Below are 20,086 nucleotides of genomic sequence, written 5' to 3'. Positions count from 1 at the left end.
GTCAGGGCCTGGAAAGGCGTATGTGCGTAAGTTGTATATTGGGGAACTCACTAAGCATTTATGCTTATAGTTGTTTATGTATGTGTTTCAGGTACTAGCGAGGACCGTGGGAAGGCGCCGGCGTGATCGATACACACTGGAGAATGTTTTTATGATCTTGGGATTTTGACTATTTGTATTTGATAGAATACTTAAACTCTTTATGCCTTGTTTTGAATAGAAATACTTTATTTTTAAAAATGAAAAATTTGTTTGAAAATTTGAGTTGTTACAGCTTTTATTCAAGAAAATGATTTTCTAAAAAGATTTTATAACAAATGGAGGATGTGATGCGTACAGTTGGCTGGAGCTCAGGAAGTAAGTAATTCCAGTATACCTATATGATCTTGTATTTATGTTATGAATTATTATTCATAATAGAATGTAGGTTATATATATCTGCTTATGACTTGTTTGATAGAATTACTTGTTATCTGTGATGCCTTATATCCTATACAATTGTTTGTTATGTGCTCCTTGAAGTTTATATTGATAATGTTATTTTGTAGGTGTATGTTTTAGAGTTGTATACGATTAAGATTGCATAGCCTTATAATGATTGGTTTAGCCTTAATCTTGCTCATTGTTTGGTTGTGAGCTTAGGGTGGAATCACTTATTTGACAATCTAGTTGATCTTGTATTGTGTAACTTTCTTGCACGAGGCAACCAACATGTTGATAGGGGTTCTAGCAGTGTGAAAGAGAGTGTGGAGAATCCTAGCGAGGGAGTCTACGAAGTGTAGCATTATGCATATTGCTAGCCTTATGAATGTGTATGAGGGGTGTAGCAAAGTGTTGTGAAGTAACTTGGGAGTCTTGGAACAGTCATTGGAATGAGTATGGATAGGTGTGGAAGGTAGTATTAGGCCCATACTACTCAAAGCACATGATCTATACTTATGCCAAGGAGTATTACAAGAATACCACAAAGTTGTATGTGGGTATGCATAGTGTAGGTTTGCATTGTGCATTGATTATGATGTGTTTCCATTATCTTTTAGATTCAAGATAACGACTTTTCCGTGTTGGCAATTCAAAGCTGAGTGAGGAGGTTGTTCGCGACATCATTACTATAGTCGAGATTCATGAGAGAAGATTTTCTTGGTTTGATCAACTCATTAAGGGATGAGTTGATTTGAATGATGGAAGCAAATTAGAGTTCTCCAGGCTGATTTGGAGGCCAGTCGTCTCAGGGCTTGGTATGTTTCTTTCTGGGTGTTTGATGCTTGTTGATCCCCTTATTTCTTTGGGAGTAGAGAGCCGATCATCATTATGCGTTGGGTTGCCGATGTGGAGAGTGCCTTTTGCGCCAGTTTCTATCCGATGGAGGCCAAGTTTAGATTTGCGACATGTATTCTATGCGACAAAGCTAGGGATTGGTGGTGAGAGGTTGTCTAGGGCTTCAAACTAGATGTGGTTGAGTCCATGTCATGGGAGGATTTTGTCACCAGATTCAAGAGAGAGTTTGTGCGAACAGTTGACCCGGGAATATCTGGCGCTTGAGTAGACTATAGAGATGGTTGATGAGATCACCACCAAGTTTAGAGAAAGAATGATATTTTTTCCTCAGTATGTGGCTTCGGAGGAGATGCGAAGGACTCGCTACCACGGCATGTTGAAGACGGAGATTTAGGATCACCTGAGTATCTCGAGTCATAAGATTCTGCCCAGTTTGGTGGAGGCCGCCAGGGAGAAAGAGCTGGAGTTGGAGACCCAACTACGAAAGAAGAGGCGTGATTAGGTTCATGAGGGAGGTGTGGTCGCAATCATTGGGTTATTTTTCACGCACCTATTTTTGGATGCTTTAGGTGTGGTCAGGAGGGTCACTATAGTCGAGACCATAGTTAGAGGGAGTCGCCAAGGGTATGTTTCTTTTGTTGTCAACTAGGCCATGTTAAGGCCGATTGTCATTTGAGAGTCGATGGTGTAGTTTTGAATACGATACCTTTGAATTGGCAGCTACCGGATGTGTGACATAGGACAGTTGGATCCCAAGAGTCGGGGTTTGATTTAGTGGGTTTCTTCAGTTCGATTCGATGCAACATTTGTTAGTGTCATTAGTAGTTCTTATGTTTTGTTTGTTTTGTTGTTTCAATTAAAACCTAGAATGATGTATTAAATGATATTGTTGTAATCAAATTTGGTTATATTATGAAGGTTATGTATGTATGGGTTGTTTTTGTTGTGAGGCTGTAAATGTGTGTTGGAGCTCTTTGGATTTTTACGTAATGGGTTGTAGTCATAGGTTGGAGCTCTAGATTTTTGTTAAAGAATTTAGATTCCTTTATGCTTGGTAATGATAGGTGTAGTTATTAGGAACCATGTGGTGGAGTTATTAGATTGGCTTTGAAATTCAAATGGTTATGAAATTGTTAGAGTTTAGCCAATTCCATGTAGGGTGAATCGTTTCATCATATGGAAATGTTTCCGAGTGCAACTCATCCCAGAACTTCATATTCAAGGGTAAGAGAATAGCTGGTTTTGGTTGTTGTCTGAGTCGAAGATTATGCAAGGAATGATGTTCAGTAGTCAGATGTGATCAGGGAAGCAGATATTGTGGATTCCAAGTCATCTCATCTGAAGGACGGAAGCAACGACAACATCGTAAATTTTGGGTTTGTGTCTAGGTTCAGGTCGAAGGATGTGTGATGGCCTCTTTGCATGTTCTTATCTGAGGAAGGATTTGGGATTTAAAGTATGAGCCGAACACCTTACGGGGTCTAGTAGATTAAGGGGTATGCCTCGTGTCAGATTTGCTTACCGTCTTTGTAGCTTGTTTGAAAGACCATGGTTGGATGATGGCAGGAAAGACTGTAGTTGGGTTATAGCAACAAAAGTGATTGTAAGACTATGGTTGGATCATAACATTCACATATGTAAGACCATGTTTGGATCATGACAAGAAAGAATGCAGCTAGGTTGTAGCAATGTAAGTGATTGTAAGACTATTGTTTGATCATAACATTCACATATAGAAGACCATGGTTGAGTCATGTCAGGAAAGACTGCAACTGGTCTATAGCAACATAAGTGAATATAAGACTATGGTTGGATCCTAACAGTCACATATGGAAGACCATGGTTGGATCATGGCAGGAAGGCCTATAGTTGGGTTGTAGCAGCAAGAATGATTGTAAGACTATGATTAGATCATAATATTCACATGGGTTGAAATAAATTGTCATTGTTTGATTAGTCATTCCTTTGTTTAGACTTAAGGGTTGTTAGGTCCATCTTGATGCATAGGCTATGTTAGCCTTTTCCCGCTGGGCTTTTGTTTAGAGTTCGATGTGCATCCATGTGTATGGGAGTCGATTTCAACATTTAGTTGTGGAGTTCATTCTTCAGTCCATCCGTTAGATGGACCAAGGTTGGTAAGGATCTCAGTCAGAGCAGACCTGCGAATTTCCTAGTCAACAAGGTTGATATATAGGATGGGTTTGTTCATTAAGTTGTCGAGAACAACCTCGAAGCCCTCAAGATTAAAGTAAGAGTTGATTTATTAGATGAAATGTTCGGGTTGTCGTATCATCGTCAGATCATATCTGTGAGTCTTGGTTTGCATGATTAAGGTTCGGGTAGCTCTGTTTGTCTGGAAGACATACATGGATTCAGATTCCTCATATTATGGTTAAGGAAGTTAGTTCTTCTCGATGTGATTTAGTTGTGAGGCATTAGTATTGTCTCTTTGCTGAGTCACATATTTCTCGCTAAGGATTGAATTCGCTTTTGGGATTGAAGGGAAGTATCTGTTTTGATCATTGTACCAGTGCCGTTGCGGTCATGAATGAAGAGTTTTTGGTGCATAAAATAGATAGTTTTTCACAAAAATCGGCAACAAAAGCTTTAAAATTTCTTATAAATTCTGAGTATAACAACAAAACAAACCATCAAGGATCCTATTAAAGAGGTTAAAATGATGTTACAACAACCATAGGGTGCTTAGAAATAACAACCTTTGATGCCTTTAGACCCTTTTGGAATTAGGGTGTTGAGGTGGATGGCAAGAACAAGAAGCTTGATCTTCTCTACAAATAATCCACACCCAAGAATAAGGTAACAAAATTGGTAGATTTCTTCATGTACAACTTTGTTGTTTAAGCCTTAAGTGCTTAATCAATTAAGCACTAAAGGAAGACGCAAATTGGACACAAAAATGAAGTAATATCTTCAAAAGAGGAGAGAGCTTCAAGCTTATAAGTGCTTATGGTTTTTTAAAGAGAAAAAGAAGAAGTTCAAGACCAATAAAAACTTGCCCTTTTCCATGAATAAGACCCTCTTTATATATACCATGCAAGTAAGGTCTCTTGAATATAATAGTCTAAAGTATGGGCTATAAACTAGAGGTATGGGCAACAAGATGATGGAGGTTGACAAGCAACCCCCATCACTCTACATAGTTTCGGCCATAAGGCCTAAAGAGGACAAAAATTGTTCACTAGTCTTTTAACCATGGTAGAGTAAACATTTGATTTAATCATGGTTAACCAAAGTGTCCAGAAACTTTGTACATGACTTATTATGACTTATTATATGATACCTTATCATATATAAGATTTTTTTAATACTTCTTATCATATTATTTTCGTAGAACAACAATTTTTCTTTAATTAAATAAATAGTTGAATTTATTTATTAATAACAAATTACTTAATAAATATTCAATAATTACCGACTTGATTAAGGTATAACCATAGAGGATTATATTTCATTAGCAATGTCACTCAACAATGATTCTTGAGCATATAGATCTAACAATCTCCCACTTGCACAAGATTCTTTATAGACTGACATAGACAGTAGCTGGCGTCTAGCATTGGGCTACTACCCCTAAGAACATATGAAGGAGTGAAATCAATCAACATCCAATTCCAGGAGCTCACTAGCTACAATTTAGGTATCAGATAAGTGTATCAATATTCTCTTTGGTACAAGCATCATGTTGGATATGAGATATGGAACGTGATCATTCTCATTTGCTATCCAACTTATAAGTAAGGCGCCTTAGATGTCTAACTCTCAACACATAAGATGAACAAATCCCATTTTTACAACATATATACTCTCATATAGTTCATATAGTTTATGTCTCCAATATGCATCTCAGGTCGAAAGACATAAATATATTTACCTGTGATCAAGATTCACTTATGATATCGATCCATGAAGTGACTCTTGATGCAGATCATTTCCAATAGTTATTCTCAAACAAGTACACATGAATTTAGATACAACACTTTGCTATTTCATCTCTTGAAATCAACCAAGCCGATTCATATTAGTCTTAATTAACAGTTGCTACCGTAATAGTGACCGACTATGGACAATTTTGAATAATTACATTATTCAAGGATTAAATAACATGCTAATATAGAACACAATAATATTTAACACAAAGGAGTTATCTCATATATCAAAGGAGATTACATATAATTGCTACATAGTTCTGAATATCCAAATATTAGTAAAGTACAAATTTAAATCTAATTACTAGCTAATCATAGACCAATTCCTTTTGCATAACTCTCAAACTTGCTTTGAGGAAGATCCATTGTGAATGGATCTGCTAGATCATCATCTATATGAACCTTCTCAATGCGTACATATTTGACCATTTAATTTGTTATATGTGCTCACGTATTGTCATTGTCACCGTCTATAGCAGGTCACAATAGTAATATGTGAACAAATTAATAAGTTAAATGGTTAAATGTGTACGAAAAAAGAAATTTGTCTAAATGTGAACAAAACGAAAAGTTAATTACCCTGATAAGTCATTTTCCCACTTTTAATAACGATTTTTTTTTTTTTTTATATTTCTTTATATTATTTGTTTCAAACGTTATTTTTAGAATATCCATAATTTCCTAAATATTAATTAAATATTAATCAATTTTAAACTTTACTTTTTAATTAATAAATATATATTTTTTTGAAATATTTTATATTGCCTAAGTTCCTCTTATAATTTTTTTTCTTTTGTTTTTAAGCGTATATAATATTCTTAAAGTAATTGTATCTAACTATAAAATTAAATAAACTAAACATGAAAAATAAGTACGGAGGGTCTTTTTAAAAATTAAAAAGAAAATATTACTTAGAAAATTAATATATATATATATATATATATATATATATATATATATATATATATATATATATATATATATATATATATATATATATATATATATATATAAATCAAGGTTGTAAAAAACGTCGACGTTAGCTAGTCGGTAGGCTGAAATTAAGCGATTAATCGGCTAGGCGGAGATTAATTGGGGACCATTAATTGCTAATTTGCTTAATTTTCAAAAATTAAATATGACTAATATCATATCAAAGTTCATAAATACCACTAATTTCATAACAAAATAGGTTAATATGATTAATACAACACCAATCATAACTCAAATAGTTTCCATTGAGATAAAACTTCTTCAAAATTTTAAAATTGCATCGTTTTATACTGTTTCACTCATTATGTATGTAAGGATTAATCGATAGGCGCCCTCTGATCGGTCAAGTAGCGTCTAGGGATTAACCGGAGATTAATCGAGACTTAGTCGGGATTTTTACAACAGTGATATATATATATATATATATATATATATATATATATATATATATATATATATATATATATATATATATATAATGTAAATGTTTTAAAATTATTCCAAAAAACAAGTTAAATAATTGTAAGAAAATTTGATATTTATAAAATGTTTGGTTTAAAAAAACTTATATTAAAATTATATGAAAGTATAAAAAAAGTTAAAATAAAAAATTATAAGCAAAGTTTAAAACATTGTATTAAAAAAATATATAGGAAAAAAATATCATAAAAAAGTTATAAGAAATTATAAAAATTCTTAAGAAATTTGTAAAAATAAAATTGTTCACATTTAGACAATATTTTTTTTGTATGCATTTGACCATTAATTTGTTAAATGTGCTCACATATTATCATTGTTACCTACTATAGGTGACAATAGTAATATGTGAACACATTTAACAAATTAAATGGTTAAATGTGTACAAAAAAAATAAAATTATCTAAACATGAAAAAGACAAAAATATAATTACTCTTGCAAGTCATTTTCCTGAAAATAAACCATGCCATAACATCAATAATTAATAAGTGTTATTTAAAGTTTGAGGTCTATATATTTGGTCGAGATTATGCAGCTTCACTGAAAGATGTATATTTGTATGAGAATTAAACACCTTTTAAGTTCTTGATTTTATTCTTAAGATTACCGATATCAAAAACCGTTTTAACCAGATTTGAAAAAAAAATTATTTGATATTTTTCTTATGTCTCCACAAATTTAAATCCTGGATCTGTCACTGCATTATTTTATATATCTATATACATGTTTGATCTATTTTTATTGATAATTAATTACTTTTTTTTTATATTTTATAAATAAAAATTATATAGATGTTACACGACACAAATCGATACAAATTTTTCATAGAAGAGCACGAAAAATAGAGGAATACTATTTTTTTTCTTCTTTTATACTTTAACATTTTATAATGTATATGAAATTGAATGCATGGAGAAGGGTCACAAAATCAATTTGTTGAACTTGCGGTGGTCAGCAGCTCGAATTCGTCGGAGTTGGGTTATGCCTTTTTGTGACTAAAACCGGTGGAACGCTATCACGCAACAACACACCGATGCACACAACAAACCATCACCATGACCGATGAAATGCTGTCGTACACCATCATAGCACACCACATGTTGATCCTCCCTAACATCATTGGCGGAATGTCGCCGTCATCTCTGTCTACCCTAGTGACATGTAGAAAGAGCTAAGAATCAATAGCAGAAATGCTTGTCACGATAGAGTCGTGACGGTACTATTTTTTTTGCTTGCCGTAGAGATGGAGAAAACAAAAAAAATATGGAAAATAAAAATGGGAACATAGGAAAGTGGGTTATAGTTGCAACCATATGAAAAGTAAAAGCCATCAAAGTCTTCATCTTTCCTTTTGAATTCTTTTGTTTTAATTTTTTTTTCTTCTTTTATTTTATTTTCTTATATATATATATATATATATATATATATATATATATATATATATATATATATATATATTAAATTTCTCTTCCTTAGTGCAGTTCTTAGCTTTTTGGCAAAAATGATCATACTTTTATATTAGTTTTGTTATATTGTGCATATTTGTTTTATGACCATTTTGACACTTTTGGTCCGTACAGTCAAAACTTTTGCATTTATTCATAAAAAACACAAAAAACGGCCCGAGGCAAAGCCCGAGCTTTTCATCCTTGTAATTTCTACGTCTGTCATTTTCTTCTTTTGGTATATTTTTTCTATATTGGTCCTCATATTTATTTTTTTTGTTTTTGTCTGCCCTCACCAAAGTCAACTAAAACAATCAAACGTCTATTAATCTATAAACAAAAACGACACTCAAATCAGACGCACACGGCCCATGCAGAGCATGGGCAACTTATCTAGTTTACAATTAACATAACAATATTATTTTCTAATGATAAAAATTATATTCATCAGGGAAGGATCCTCGCTTTGCGGGGTTAGAAGGTATTGCATTGCAAAACATGTTATTGATTAAATATTTAAAATGTAGTGTTACTTAGTGGTAGTATGTGAGACACTTTGGTAAAAAAAGAAACATTTTATTTATTTATATATGGACGACGGCTTCATTATATACGTGAAAGCATGAACGCGATTTATTAAAGATTGTGGTCTATTATTTTAGACAATGAAGGGTGTTTTTTTGCACACAAATGTTTTTTGATTGTTTTTTTCTTATTTGGTTGTGAAAATCAAATTAATTAGAGTTTTTGATTCGCTACATTGTTGGAATTGACAGCAACCCTACAAACAACCAAATTGAAAATAAAATCTTATATTTGAAAAAAACGAAAGTACATAACTATTTCTTCATTTGCATTTTGCACCTTGTTCATTGTGGGTGTATTGTGTGCATAGACTCTTGAATGAGTAAATGCATTAGCCCCAATTCAGTAAATGCATTAGCCCCAATTCGGATTCATTGATTGATATCGACACTATAGAATTTTGAATGAGTAAATGCATTAGCCCCAATCCGGATTCATTGATTGATATTGACACTGCTGACCTGTTTATAATTTCAAACAAACATACAAAATACTACACAGTTTAATAGAAGAACAATTAACATTTAACAAAAAAATAATTATTATAGCTAATATTAACTACCTCCTTTATAATAACTATTATAAATTTTTAACCACTTAGCCTTTCCATCGCTTTACCGGCACACTTGGTATTCTCAAAATTAACAAATCCAGATTAAAATACCATCATGTAAATATAATGCTTATCGATAAAAATCAAGTTCTTTAAGGGTTTTACAATGTGACACGATATAAGACAATCCTTCATATGATATATTGGTACAAATCCCTAATATTGAGTACTGCGACTCAAAGCATTTAGACATTTATTGAAGTTCTAAGGAGAAACAGGAATTACAAAATTTAATTACTCATAACATTCGACCATTCCATTAAACAAAACACACACACACATATTATATATATATATATATATATATATATATATATATCAAACACTAACATTTGTCATTGAGCTAACACAAAAAAAAACCAAAACAAATTGAAAAAAAACTATAAATTGAACTATAGTGCTATTTACTGCATTTATAACCTAAAAATGGAAAATGCACCAAATGACAACGTATTTTGTTTTTTGGTAAAGAAATTAAAAGAAATTACAAAAAGAGAAGAAAATAGGTATAAATTCAAAGTACGTTACTATTTAGGGCATTTTACTCATAAAAATCGAAAATGCACCTAATAGTAATGTGGTTACGTTTTTAGGAAAAAAAAAATCAAAAGAAATAAAAAAAACAGAAAAAAATGTGTTAGTTCAAAGTACATTGCTATTTACTGCGTTTATCACCTACGTTGACTAACTTGTATTTGGAGTTGGATGTAAAAACCTTCTTCATTGAGAAAAATTATGTTTCAAAAACACACACGACCTTGTTGTCACTGGTGTAAGTTAGGAGAGGGGGAGAACAGGGAGTGGATTAGGATTTCTATAAGTGAGAAGGTTTAGAGATTTAAGAAGGGGAAAAGAGGTCGATAAGCTTAAACCTACAATTGAGAGTGAACAGGGTAAAAAGTTCAAAAGACAATTTTAGGGAAACTGACTTATTTCTACGATTTTGGGTGCAATGATATATCTGACTCCATTATTTCCATTAGCACATCATTAATGACATTGTCAATAAGGGTAAACGTACATAAAATAATGGTGATCGAAAGTAAATCATAAGAATTAGGAGGAAGACAGGTTTTCACATAAATTATCAAAGAAAAAGAAACTCAAATGAGGGGATTACGTACATAATAAAGAAAATATGGAATTTACGGAGCATTAATATGGCCATCATTGTGACTTGCGGCTAAATGGTGGAACATATAAGGTGTTGAGCAAGTGTGAAGCTGAAACATGGATTCATCGGATTAGGTAGATTATAGTAAAGAACGGAGGTATGCAACCAAGATGTGTCATACCTGCAATTAGATTTAAGCAGCAAACAAACTTGAATCAATCAATTGAAGCAAAAGCCAAAGGGAAATCGGGGGAAAACACAGTTGAGGTTGGAAGTTTAAAAAAACAAAGGGGCATGCAATCAAAAATTGGCCTCCTCCCTTGTAATCACTCCATAGAAATCAGAATCAAACGATCTATTCTTTATTTTCCACTGTGCGTTTGCTACCTCTTGCCAGACAGCAACCCTAAACGAATAGAATGGAACATCAGAATGGAAAAAGCAGGCGTCCTATAGTTCATGGAGCCCTAATTGAAAACCAAATCGGAGAAGACGTCGGGAGATGGAGGAACAACCTTCTTGATAAGGAAGCCATACATGAAGCAATAATGTAGAAATGCAAATGGCATGGCTAGAGGAAAGGACGTAACCATATAGGATGTGAATTTACAGAAGATTCAAGCAGGATCACCAGTTAGTATTTGAGGCGATGGAACGGTGGAGTAAGTAAAGTAACCACGGTGGAATAAGTAGAGAAACAACAATAACATGAGTGGTAGGTGAGGTAGTTGAGAAATACGTGTCAAACCTGTAAAAATCAACTGGTATGCCACAATTAATTAAGTAAAAATCAACTGGTATGCCACAATTAATTAAAAAAATAGACCAATAACATTGAAGTACTGTTTACAAAGGGGTCTCTCTCTCTCTCTCTCTCTCTCTCTCTCTTTCTCTCTCTCTCTCTCTATATATATATATATATATATATATATATATATATATATATATATATATATATATATATATATATATATAATTTTACTTTAATGTATTATATTTTACAAGTGCAACAGAAGTTAAAAATATATAAAATAATTATTTTATTGTCAATATTTATAGAAAACTACTAAAAACAAACTTTTATACTAGGTATTTAAAGTAATGGTTATTTTTTTTGAATAGAAAAATAATGATATTACTTAATAATTAAATAAATATGTTCACTTACTCACTAAAAAATCTTAAAACTACTAAAACTTGAAATGTGTATGCTTGTGTAGGCAAAAAATTTCAAGATGAAATATTATATTTTTACAATAAAAAACTCTAAAATTACTATTTTCATAAATTAAAAGAAATATTAAAAGTTTACTAATCAACTAGTAAAAAGCTTGCATGTTGCAGCGGGTTTGTACGTGTTTGTTAAATCAGGGACATTTTATAGAGTTTAAACCTTAGGGGGTTAATGTAACAAAATTTGGATTTTCTGAATGAAGTGAGGTTACATGATCACATGATTATCATTTAAACTTAAAAAACCATGCAAACACCTTACCTTGAACCTTTGATACCTGAATACCACTATCATCCATCAATATATCATTAAAAACATCCGAACCCTAACAAACCATTATTAACAACATTAAGTTTTAAGGAGACCTATGACTCCAAATCATGTCACCCAAAAAGAGGGGACATGCCTCACCAACCAAATTCACGATGAAGCTTATAGACAAAAGCATGGTATGGTTTGCAAGCATAACCCACAATAGCAACATACTTTCACTTTTTTGTTTATTATAGCATCTTATGTTCATTTCTTTCCACTACTATACCACTGCACTTTCGAATTTTCCTTAAGTCTGTTATTTTAAAAAGAAATCTACTAAATACAATATTTTAAAGCTTAACAATTTAAAGTACAATGATATTTATTAAACTGAAACCTAAATTTTATAGCAAATAACGCAGTGAACACTAGCTAGGGAGAATAAGGAATGGATAGGATTATTGTTGTATGGTGCGCCTTCTGAGATTTAGACAATATTACTCCTGCTGGTCATATCCTAGGTTGCTACTCATTTGTCTCATTGTGATCCTGGCTTTCACTGATGTGGGTGGATTGTGTATTGATATTGTTGTATTTTTTCAGTCTCTCATATATTGGATCATTTTATTTGCTTTGTCCGCTCTGGTGCTAAGTGTTTGAGGTTTGAGTTCTCTTTTGAGCAAGTACTTTGTATTATTTTGATTTGTGTGGGGTGTTCATTGCATCACTATGTTGGTCTGGTGGATGTTGATGATTTCTTTCATTGTTGATTTTATTTGAGGCTTTTGCTATTTTTGGTGCATTGTCTTGCAAATTTCACACAAACATCATTTTTCTGGTTTGCTTCTGGTTGTTGTTTGTTTCTAAGATTGTTGTGTGGAGTGTTTTCTTTATCTTGACCATTTTACCCTCATTTGGATTTTCTGTTGTGCTGCTATATTGGTACCTCTGCTTGAAGTTTGGTTAGAATAGAAAGTACATTAGCCTCGATTTTGCTAATCATATTAACGTCCATGCTCAATATTTATGAATTAAAGAATAGAAAAATAAGGAAGCTAATGAAGAAGTATGTGAATTGAAACATGGGAAGGGTCTCACTATGAATACTTTACTCTAAAAAACCAACCGGTTATAACATTGTACTTTTAAGTTATTTCATGTTACATCATTGTAGTTTGAAAATTATCCACTCGATTATAGCTTTTTACTTTGAAGCTATTGTGGGACTTGGATGAGAATATGAAATTGCTATATTGTTTTTAAGTACAATGTTATAAACGAAGAATTAAAAGTATAATGTTATAACAACCAAATCAATGAGAGTTTGTTGCTATTCTAGCATAAAGCACATATATGCTTATGTTGAAGGTAAAATACATAAAAATCAAAATCACGATGGAAAAAGAAAGATGTACAACAATATAACTATATGAAAGGAACATGAAATTAGATAAACCTGGCCAAAATCATTTCTCATGAGTGTTGTCGAGGGTAACCGCTTTTTCAGTTGCAGAAGAAAATAACCGTGCTACATCAATGACTTCAACTACTTCATGAAATCGTACTTCATGTTAATAATGGTCTTGCATCCTCCTAGAAATAACAATGTACTTCACCCTTTTTATGATTACATCAAGTAATACTCCCTATACTTTCAAAAAATAAATTTACATTTCAAAGCATGATAACTATGGATTAAAGTTGAAAACACAACTACATGTATGTGTGTGTGAAAGATACAGATTACAATTTATAAAGTCTTATTCTTAAGAGGCCCCTTCTTTGGAGACATTCAGTGGCGCTTGGCTTCCTTACCTATTCATTTCGGTGGTTTGGGTTTGTACTCGATCTACGAGGTTTCCTCCTACGCATTTGTAGCCTTGAGGGCCCAATCTTAGGCATTACAAGACCACATCTTACGTGACAGTGACGTATGTGATATGGACTCGGATTACCTATGTGCTATGACTCATCTTCGCAATACGATTCCGGGATTTAACTGTAGCGGTTTCACTAATAAGGACACTGCCCCTCCTAAATCCCAAAAAGGTTTGGCGTGTGCCCTTTTTAGAAAAATCATCCAAGATATGGAAGTCGACTTTGACATGACTGTCAGACAAAAAGCAGTCTTTGAGTGTCTGCGGGCGCCTCTTGCTTAAGATTTTATGCTAACTATCCCTATTGATGGTCTTGGCCAACATATGTCTCTTGTGGAGTACTGAACTATCCTTCGTTACCGCCTCATGATTCCCATATTCCCAATTGACGAGATATGTCCAGTTTGTCGCAAGGCATGTTTGGATACCTTTGGGGAACACATGGTTCATTGTAGAGAGCTCCCTGGTTTCAAGTATAGACATGATGTGGTTCGGGATGTTCTCTTTGATGCTTGTCGGCGTGCTGGTGTTTTTGTGAAGAAAGAGGCGCCAATGAACTTTTTGACGGACCCGTAGGATGGAAGGTCCACACTTAGACCGGCTGACATTTTGGTCTTTGGATGGATAGGAGGGAAGCATGCATGCGTGGATCTTACTGGGGTCTCTCCTCTCTTTGGTTTGGGGAGTGGGGGTTTCACAGCTGGGCATGCCGCTTTGAAAGCCGCTGCGTGCAAAGTGGTAAAGCACGAGAATGCATGTATAGCAAATCAACATGTGTTTGTTCCTTTTGCATTTGATACATTTGGTTTTCTCGCACCAGAGGCGGTGGAGCTCCTCAATAGAGTCCAACGGGTCATGCATTCTAATGTCATATCTCCTAGATCCACAAATGTAGTTTTCAAAAGAATTGGTTTTGCTATCCAGAAAGGGCTAGCGACGCAACTTGTTTCAATCGATATGTATTGAACTATACAATTAATCAATGGACAAAATCATATCAGACACCTTTTCTCACTAGCCAAAAACCAAAAGAATAATCCACATCAGAAAAGTTGATTTCCACTTTCGAGCTTAATAAATTGAAAAAAAAAAACAAAAGAACAAATTTGATATGTCATTCGTTATGTTAAAGCCATTTTTTAAAATAGAAATCGAAACATGTTGTTGATCTCTTCTGTAAATAAACTCCCAATACAATCAAACAATGAAAAAAAGCAAACATTCGCCAACCAAACTGTTAAAATTAACCAAATTTGTATTTCTTAGAAAAATAACAAACGTTTTGAAAGAAAACCCTTAAGATATCATTGATCCATTGTCAATTTAATCTCCCAATCAATTTGAGTAACATCAAATTGATAGGAATAACCCAGTAGATAATAACAAAGCACTGTAATTAGATAAAAAGTATAATAACCAAATAAAACAGTCAATATATACACATACCCAATTTTTTATACCTCATAAAATATTAAACATTTTGAAAGAAAACCTGACAAGATATTCTTGATCTGTTATGTGTTCGGCTCTTCGTCTTCACCTACCCTAGATATAGTCTTTCATTTTCTATGTGAATCTGATAACCCGTATGACAAAAAAAAAACAATTTGAAAAAAAATGTTTAATTTGTCAAATGAGAAAATACAAAGTAAAGGATTCAAATTAGTTGTATTATATGCATACTCAATTTTATACTGTGAAATTCTTTCGAAAGAATGGAAGAAAAGATTAAAAAAACAATTTGGAACCATGTATGGACTCTCTTTATCTGCCATCAATAACCCAAAAATAGTAAATAAAAATGTCAGAAACTTTATTAAACGGTGAAGCTATATGATTAACTCAACTATGTTTCGATCCATCTTCTGTTTATCAACATGATAAAGTTTTTAATAACTCATTGTTATTGAAAACAAGATATAGTCAGATGAAAACGTGCCAGTCAATGTCTTCAGAGAGCAACAAATTTAATCAAAAATCCTGCTTTAGTGCGTTCATCAGTATCTAACAAAGGAAAATTAGTACTCTAATAATCAAAACCCTAAATGTTTACAGTTTTGAAATTGTTAGAAGTAAAATCATATTGAAAGAAGATGATAACTAGAGGTGTTTACGTCGTAGACTTCTTGGAGGGGTGAAACGTGTTTTGTTTTACTTACAGGGATGACTTTTATCCGATCAGGCACACCATAGGACCTTTCAGCAGGTTGTTTCACGTGATGAAGGACTGGCCTAAGAGCCGTTGTTGTACTGTCGTCCATAACAAAACAACGAAAGCAAACCTAACCCTAACCTAAAGTGATTGACGGTGGAACCTACAATTGGGGGAGTCTGAAATGGAAATGGGGAAGTCACCGGAGGACGACGATGGAGATAAGAGGAGGTGCCGTAGGCCATTCATCCTTTGGCACTACTAATTTTGGGCATAGCTTCAAAAATCGACTATGGACCAGAGAGACACAAGAAGTAGTCGTCGACAAGAGCAAAGACACCGATTAAAAGTGTCGTTTATGGGAGACAGAAAGAGAGCGCACCTCAGTCTATGGAAGAAAATAAGATGAAAGTTGTGAGAAGTGGATTAGGTTGAGTGAGACGATACATGGGATTTAGAAATTTTCCGACTGTGAATTTTGATCAACATCACACCGATTCTATCGACGTCACCAACTCCATCGCAGAAGCCAAAGACAATGTGGTGAAGAGAGGGCTAAATCGAAGAGATACCGTTGTAAGGACTCGATGAGGTTTGAAGGAGGGTGATACATGTGGTAAATTAGAGATGCAAGTGGGAAAGATAAGTGACACTGATCGATTGGAAGAAGATCAAAGGTAACAAGCCAAATAAATCGCAATTAAAAATTTGAAGTCGGCTTATGAATGGTACTACTCATAAGCCGGGATGAGATTTAATATATATAATTAATAATTATTTTTATTAACACAAAGGGCATAAATAAAAATATTATACTTTTATAAAAAATGTTAAAATACATATATAGTATATTATTATCTATATTGCTATATTTATTCTATGAAAAAACTAATAAATTTGAAATAAAACATTTAAATAATAATTATTAGTTAAATAATAAACTAATTATATAATAATAATGTAATAATTAACAGATGATAAAGTTAATAAAATAGTAGACTAAGATATATTAGACTATGATATATGATTACACTAGGGTATATTACACCTGGATGTTTTTAACAACCACCAATTATAAATTAGCCGAAAGTTATTTTGTGAGAAATGTAATTTTTCTAACGTAAAAAACGAAGAAAAAAACGCACTAAAATGAAAATCATTATGTCTTGGCAAATCTATGTACAATGGATTTGTAAATACAATAGACTATGGATAGGTGCAAAACTGGTTCCACCGACGGTGTCTAGTAGACTTAGTACCATGTGTAGTATTGATTACTAGTAAATAAATGCTATTAAAGACATAAACGCCCCCTCATTTAATCTTTTCTCACCCGACTCTGACATATCTTCATCTACTACACATTTAAATTTTCACCTTCCCCTTCTTCTTCCCCTCTACCTCCATAGATACCCGTCGACAAGTCTAGTAATATGCAAAAGTTCCCCACACAATCACACTCCTCTTCTTCCTCCAAGATGTCAGAGGGATTTGAGCCTCATCTTGAATCCCAGACATCCATCATGAGTAAGGTTGCAAAAGGAGCCTACAAACATCTCATTAACCACATGCTCACACTCCTACTCATATATGTCACCGTTTCCATTTCCATTCAAGCAGTTCAACAAGGTCAAGATTACCTCAGTAAGCATCTTCTCTCTCTACATGATCTCTCATTCATATGGTACATCATCTCTTTCTTGCTAGTAATCATCACCATATTCACCATTCACTTCATGAACAAATCTCAACCCGTCTATCTCCTTGACTTTGCCTGTTTCAAGCCTCCCGCAATGTATAGGGTACCCCATGCTACAGCATACGAACATGGTCGTATCATCTTAGCCTCACATCAAAAAGGCGTTGAATTCCTAGTGAAGGTCTTCGAACGAGCAGGGTTGGGTGCCGAAACTAGCTTGCCCCACCCATTACATTACATACCACCAAATCCAACTTTGATCGGTTCTAGAGAAGAAACCGAACTTGTCATTTTCTCATCAATGGATTCTTTGTTTGAGCAAACGGGGATTACCCCTCAAGACATTGACATTGTAATAGTAAACTGCGGCCTCTTTAATCCCACTCCTTCTATTTCATCTATGGTGATTAACAAGTATAAGATGAGAAGTGATGTGAAGAGCTATAACTTATCAGGGATGGGGTGCAGTGCAAGCCTAATTTCGATTGATTTAGCTAGAAATCTTCTTCGGGTGCATCCTGAATCAAATGCGATTGTTATAAGCACTGAAATCATTACCCCAAATTCTTACACGGGTAAGGTGAGATCAATGCTGGTTCCAAATATTCTGTTCAGAATGGGATGTGCAGCGATCCTTTTGACTAATAAAAGGTCCCTACGTAAACATGCAAAGTATAGTCTTTCACATGTTGTCAGGACACACAAAGGAGCTGACGATAGTTCTTATGGTTGTATCACGCATAAAGAAGACAAAGATGGAAAACTTGGCGTAGCCCTGGATAAGGATCTCATGGTAATCGCCGCTAACTCGTTGAAATCAAACATCAGCAGACTAGGGGTGTTGGTTCTTCCTGTGTCGGAGCAAGCCATATTTCTTTTCAACTTCGTAGGGAGAAAACTCTTTAAGATGAACATGAAACCATACATTCCAGATTACACAAAGGCCATCGAGCATTTCTGTGTCCATGCAGGAGGACGTGCAGTAATCGATAAGGTTCAATCGAGTTTGAAGTTGACAGATGAACATGTGGAAGCGTCAAGGATGACGTTGTATAGGTTTGGGAATACATCATCATCATCGGTATGGTATGAGATGGGTTACATAGAGGCTAAAGGTAGGATGAAGAAAGGAAACAGGGTTTGGCAAATAGGGTTTGGGAGTGGGTTTAAGTGTAACAGTGTAGTCTGGAAGTGTATTAGAGACGTCGAAGTTCCAAAAACTGGGGCATGGGCAGATAGTATTCACAAGTTCCCAGTTATTGTTCCAGATGTTGTGATGCTCTAAGCTACGAGGTGAATGCCTTTCTTATTACAGTTCCTTCAAAAATTCTAATTAAAAAAAAAAAAAAAAATTCTTGCACATCTATTATTTCTAGTGGGGTCCTATATATCTCTCTCAAATCTTTTGATGCTTCTTTTGATTTCTCACTATATCTCACTGGGGGCGAGTGCTTGGTATCTAAGAATAGATTCAATGTAATGAATGAAAGAAAAGGAGACGAGAAGAAAGGACTAAGAACTACGATTGAATGCCTTTATTTTGATTGTTTGGAATTTACTTGTATTGTCTATGTTTTTTGGTTTATGAAAGCTTTTGGCAACATTTTCTCAGTTTTATAGTTTTCTTTGTGTGTTCGTTGACGTCTTTGGCCAAATGCAGAACGTAGTTTTCACATCAACAAGGTCAACTATAACTAAAAAACTTGAACCTACTACACTCGATCTCAAAGTTCTGTTTTTTATTTCTTTTTGAATGGACTGTAGGCGAATTATTATTCAAACTATATGACGAGCAAAAACTAGTAAAAAAAGAATTACAAGTGAGCGATAATTGGATTTGTATGCCAAAGCTATCGAATCCGAGTCTACATTTCCAGATTCTATTAGAAATAAAAAAAAATAAAGCGTGCATCACCATATTATGAAAAATAGTATACTTAGTAGTCGCAAAAAGAAGGTTCTCCAACACCCGAAAATGACAAGAAATGACTGCATCCAAAGATTGTTAAGCAATTGGGGATCCTAGAAATTGATCTGCAAGACATAAATCCTTGGCAATTCCTATTAATAATTGAAAATACTTTTGCCATTTGTCATATTCTTCTTTATTTTGACAAATATCATTTTCTAGAGTTTTTAAAATTGTTATTTTCCACTTGTCATTTCTTTGGGATTTCAATTTTCTTAAAATAAATTTCCAAAAAATTATAATTGGTTATATATATGTAAGGTTGTCATTCTAATAACTTGATAATAAATTCTTATAAATGCTCCAAAAGATTTGATTTGTTTCATAAATACTACAAAAGATTACATTTTGTTATGAAAAAACATTATTTTATAAAATATTTAATGTTTATATATTCATATTAAATTTTTATTTTTAATAAACCCGTATAATATACGGGTCTCACAC

The 20,086-nt window shown here is 33.5% G+C and overlaps 1 protein-coding gene across 1 annotated transcript; it reads left to right on the top strand.

Moving 5' to 3' along the window:
- Window positions 1-17,322: 17,322 nt before the first annotated feature.
- LOC111910974 (3-ketoacyl-CoA synthase 5) lies at window positions 17,323-19,281 on the top strand. Its single transcript, XM_023906745.2, has one exon. It carries the CDS (start codon window positions 17,405-17,407, stop codon window positions 18,953-18,955), a length of 1,551 nt encoding a protein of 516 aa, XP_023762513.1. The 5' UTR covers window positions 17,323-17,404; the 3' UTR covers window positions 18,956-19,281.
- Window positions 19,282-20,086: the final 805 nt, after the last annotated feature.

This window comes from Lactuca sativa, chromosome 8 (assembly GCF_002870075.4).
Source record: "Lactuca sativa cultivar Salinas chromosome 8, Lsat_Salinas_v11, whole genome shotgun sequence".
NCBI classification, from domain to species: Eukaryota; Viridiplantae; Streptophyta; class Magnoliopsida; order Asterales; family Asteraceae; genus Lactuca; species Lactuca sativa.
Note: the sequence above shows the minus strand (reverse complement) of the source record. Positions and strands in the feature narration are given on the sequence as shown.